We start from the raw sequence: 4,851 nt of genomic DNA, 5'->3' as shown, positions 1-4,851 counted from the left end.
TCCCTTATATTTACCAGAGATATTAAATGCATTATTACAACTCATACAAAACGTGATGTGTAAATATAAATTATTTAAAAATTCTAAAATAACTTTCTTTAAGTTTTCACCCGTATGAGAAAATATAGGTAGAAATTCCAAAAATCATTCTTTGCACCACTTGAACATAGCGAATAATGACGGTTAGTTGATATACGTGAAATATATCAGGTGTTGAATCAATAATATAATTATTAGAGGGTGAAATTTGGCTTTCTTTATTTCGTTTACTATTTTGAGTTGTAAATCTTTCGATATAATAGAAATAACGATCACAAGCATTTCTTGGAGTAATAAAATTATTGTTTTAAGTTTGCGAGAATTCATTTTTCTAAACGTACAACCTTTGAGAGAATAAACGTGAAACTAATTTCTAAACTTATTTTGTCGAGCGCGACAGAATATAAATGTATGCGAACTACTCTAACAAACCGACTCACCCAAAACTGCCAAAACTGCCGTGAGTCGAGTACAACAGATTCTGCTGTACGTGTATGCCGTGCGCTGCGCACTGTTCTAACAAAAGTAGCTTTTCGACTGACTGTGAGTTATACGTCGCTCACTGTTCTAACAAACCATAGATAGCTTAAGCCTTACTCGGCCCCTGACTAGAGCAGTTTTTTTTAAACCAATCAATGCTATTTAATATGGAACGATATTTTATGGAACGTAATTTGGTTTATAAATAACATGTATTTTATTTTGATTTTAATTTAATATGCAACGTAAAATATTTGATGTTAAATCCTATAACACTTTATTAAATACATTGGTATTTAGTTAATGGTCTTTTGATAGTTTAGATAGAAAAAGTCGATTAGCGAAAGATGGTTTCTGATAAATGTGAACGCTATCTTAAATAGTATAAATTTCGATTTTGTTTGGAAAACCAATGATTAATAAAATGGTTAATGGCCTTTAAATAGCCATTCATTAATATCAGAAAATTTTTGTTCAGTTGATTATAAGCGAGTGAAGAGATCTGACACAGTTGTTTTTTTGCAAGAGTGAATAGTGAGTTTATAGAATATGGAATTAACGTGTGATTATACACCAGTTAAAAAATTAAAGTTAAATAATTTATCATTTAACGAAAAGAGTGTTATCCTTAATGTCTACAATTATTTTAAGCAACACAATCCTTCCAATACTGTTGATAGTAAAGTTGAAATTTCGTCTAAAGTAATGGGATATTCAAAATGAACTATATATAACATTTTAAAAGAGGAAAAATCAGCTGGTATAATGCCGCCCAAACCGAGACCAGGAAGACCAAAATTGTTGAAAGTGAATGTGGATGAATTTTTCGAAAAATGCAATTCGTAGAATGGTCCACTAATTTTTTTTTAACAAGCAAATACCAACTTGATAAAGTTTTTTGGCAGAAATTTGCCATATTGATCGCCAACCTCAACAGAGAAGGCACTTAGAAGGAGGAGATAAAGTTTTACAAGCCATTACCGACGATCTCGATTTACCCACAATAAGTAGAGACAAACTTTGGAAAGTTTTGCATGAGTTAAACTTTAAGTATGAAAAAGTGGGCAGACAGTCAATGCTTATCGATTGTTAACATTTATTATTTAGATGAAACGTGGGTTAATGAAGGGCATACTGTAGGAAGATTTTGGAAAGACAAAACTATAAAAACATGTCGACAAGCATTTTTGGAAGGATATTCAACTGGTTTCAAGGAACCAACAGATAAAGGTCGACGATTAATTGTTACCCATATAGGTAGTATGAATGGATTTCTTAAGGAGGGTTTACTTTTGTTTGAATCAAAAAGACCTGTGATTATCACGAAGAGATGAACGGAGACGTATTTGAAGAATATTTCGAACAGATAATTGAATTCATACCTAAAAATTCAGTTATTGTGATGGACACAAGTTACCACTCTAGATTAGTTGAACGTTTACCAACTACTCAATGGAGGAAAGATGAAATTGCAATGGGGTTAACTTCTAAGAATTTAATCTTTGACGGTAAAATGACAAAAGCAGAATTATTAGAGCTTGCTAAAATTAATAAACAAAATTATAAAAAATATGTCATTGAGAAGATAGCCAAAAAACGAGGAATTGAAATATTTCGCCTACCACCGTATCATTGCGAGCTAAATCCGATTGAATTAGTATGGGCTGAAGTTAAAGGTAACGTTGCTCGAAATAATACAATTTTTAAATTGTCAGATGTTACTAATCTTCTTCATAAATCAGTATCCGAAGTAACGACTGAACATTGACAAAAATGTATTAATCACGTTATGGATATTGAGAAAAATATGTGGGAGATTTATCATATAATAGATAGCAGTATAGAACCTATATTAATTCATCCCGGATCGGATAACACTTCGTCTGAAACAGAATATGAGGAAGCTTAACTTTAAACTGTAGCTCAGAAGTTTATTTTACATTTGAACTAATTACCGTCAACTTCATTGTTTATTTTTTATTTATTTTTCATTGCTAATATAATTTTCATTCTAATTTCCAATATTATTAGTATTATTAAGGATATTATTGTTTATTAATAGAAATATATAAGAACTTACAGTTTTTGTGTATGTATTTTACGTTTCAGTATAATTTATTGTATTTTATTATTTTATATTAACTGTATGTTTCACAAATAATAGAATTTTTATTCTTTTTATGTGTATCTTTTTATTTTAAACCAGTATTGAATTGGATTAATTTCTTTGTTCTAAATATCAAATTAAATTTAATGCAAACTTTTCTTTTAAGATTACGTTTTAGTTAAAAGATGTGCACGCCTATGTATTTCGAGGTTCGAAGATGAGTATTCTGAGAATTTACTCCAGCTTATTCTTCAAATATACTATATCTCGAAAACTGTTGAGTTTTGAAGTTATTAACACGTATATCTTTTTTTGTGTTACAAATAATGTATCTTTAATATTTTTCGACACAAATACCGCTAACTTAAAGAGCAAAAAAGTTAAGCGCAAATTTATACCACATATGTGGCATATGCAACGCTCTCTACCAGCTTTGTCAAAGTATGCATTAAATTATAGTTTCTCATACTAAAAAGCATCCAGTTATCCTCCTCGGACCCAAACATGAATTGCAGTGATTTTTTTGTTGCCAATCAAAAGAATGTTACAATTTGGGATTACTAATCATAAAAAATAAAAAAAACCCTTTTGGTTTTTTACAAAAATTGTAGTATCACTAGTGATATTTTGGGTCTGGACTGACAACAAAAAATTAATATTCAGTTATCATTTTTATTGATGAAATTTAGTTAAACAATTTCTATTGACACTACAACATAAAAAAACCTTGCACCGGGCACATTTGACAAACATCAGGTTGTGGCATCCAGGATACCTGCATTTTGATCTTGATTTTTGGCTTTCATTAACGAATTCTGGGAGGTGTTTAGCTTCCTTTGACCGTAAGCGTTTATCAGGGATTGGTGCAGTCCTTCTTCTTTTTTTGGTTACATTTTCATGTTCTTCGTCAATTTCGTCGGATGTGGGTTCACTTCTGTTCTTGGAGTACAAGAGCGACCTAGCAAGCGAAAACTTAAATGACAGGTAATCTTGAATATGTTTTTTGGAAGTTTCTGCAGCTAAACAATCTTTCTTGTATTGTAGCCAACTAACTGCAGCACAAAAATCAATCAAGGCGTAAATACATCGTATTATCCATTTATCTGTTTTACTGCTCATAGGGTACTTTGACACAATCCTATCCAGCAAAGATACTCCACCCATGCTTTCATTGTAATGCTTAATCACTGCTAGACGATTTATTTCTATGTATTTTTTATCTTTTACCGACCAGCGCCTACACAATCCCAAGGGTTCAGCTCCAAATGCTGATGAAGCCATATAGATTGGTTTGGAATCAAACCATTTTCAACATCTATTTTGTTGTCTTTGTCAACGAGCATATCGTGGGAGGCTCTTCCTGATTTTCTTAGATCTTTATCTGCTTTAAATGTCACATCAGTTTTTGGTATTCTATTTTTCATTAGTGTTCCTGTTACATAAAGCTTCCGTGAATGTAATGCATCATCAATATTTTTGACGTAAAATATCTGTCAACAAAAATAGATACTTCTACTGGCAGAGTATCTGTAAGTTTTAAAACAACCCTTCCCCTGATATCCAGCCGTTCTGGTGTAAGTACCAAGTTGGATTCAATAAATCTGCCTTTACCTTCATATATGTAAAAATCAAGTGGAATCCCCCCCGTAGTCGTCATGACAAAATTCTTCAATCCTACAGGGTTAGGTTTTCCTCGCACAAACTGTCTCATTAATACTTTTCCATGAAAGGAAATCATTTGCTCATCGATTGACACTTTTTCAGTTCTTTCATTATTCAGACAATCCCTTTGAATTTGATCCAACAATGGTCTTACTTTCAAGAATCTATCATTTTCTTTAGTCTCCTTGGTTACAGAATCATCGTCAATAATTTTGAGTCGTGTTCGAATGGCAAAAAAACGATTTCTTGACATGTTGTCTAAAACTATTGGTACCCTGGTATCCACTTGCCAAAACATTCGGATTCGTGATAAATTATAAATACCAATATGCAAGCAGCATGCAATAAACGTTTTTAATTCTTCTGCAGAAGTCTTCAAAGATTTTCCAGTTTTTTTTACTTCCTTCATATTTGTGTACAACGCCATGGATTCAAAAAAAATTGTTGTCGATGTATTTATTGAAGTAGTCAATATGTCTTGGAATATTTTCGTAATTGAAGGGATCTTGCACAGAGGGTTGATATTGGGTAAATTGCGGTGTAAAATGTGTTCTCTTCCATTC

General features: G+C 31.7%; 1 protein-coding gene across 1 annotated transcript; it reads right to left on the bottom strand.

Moving 5' to 3' along the window:
• Nucleotides 1-3,298: 3,298 nt before the first annotated feature.
• Nucleotides 3,299-3,907, bottom strand: LOC140436028 (uncharacterized). Its single transcript, XM_072524740.1, has one exon. It carries the CDS (start codon nt 3,905-3,907, stop codon nt 3,299-3,301), a length of 609 nt encoding a protein of 202 aa, XP_072380841.1.
• Between the last annotated feature and the right edge of the window lie 944 nt (nt 3,908-4,851).

This window comes from Diabrotica undecimpunctata, chromosome 3 (assembly GCF_040954645.1).
Source record: "Diabrotica undecimpunctata isolate CICGRU chromosome 3, icDiaUnde3, whole genome shotgun sequence".
Classification (NCBI taxonomy): domain Eukaryota; kingdom Metazoa; phylum Arthropoda; class Insecta; order Coleoptera; family Chrysomelidae; genus Diabrotica; species Diabrotica undecimpunctata.
This window is presented reverse-complemented; position numbering and strand designations above follow the sequence as displayed.

What these genes read in the sequence shown, in the direction of transcription:
- LOC140436028 (XM_072524740.1), bottom strand. Translation starts at nt 3,907, where the DNA reads ATGGCTTCATCAGCATTTGGAGCTGAACCCTTGGGATTGTGTAGGCGC.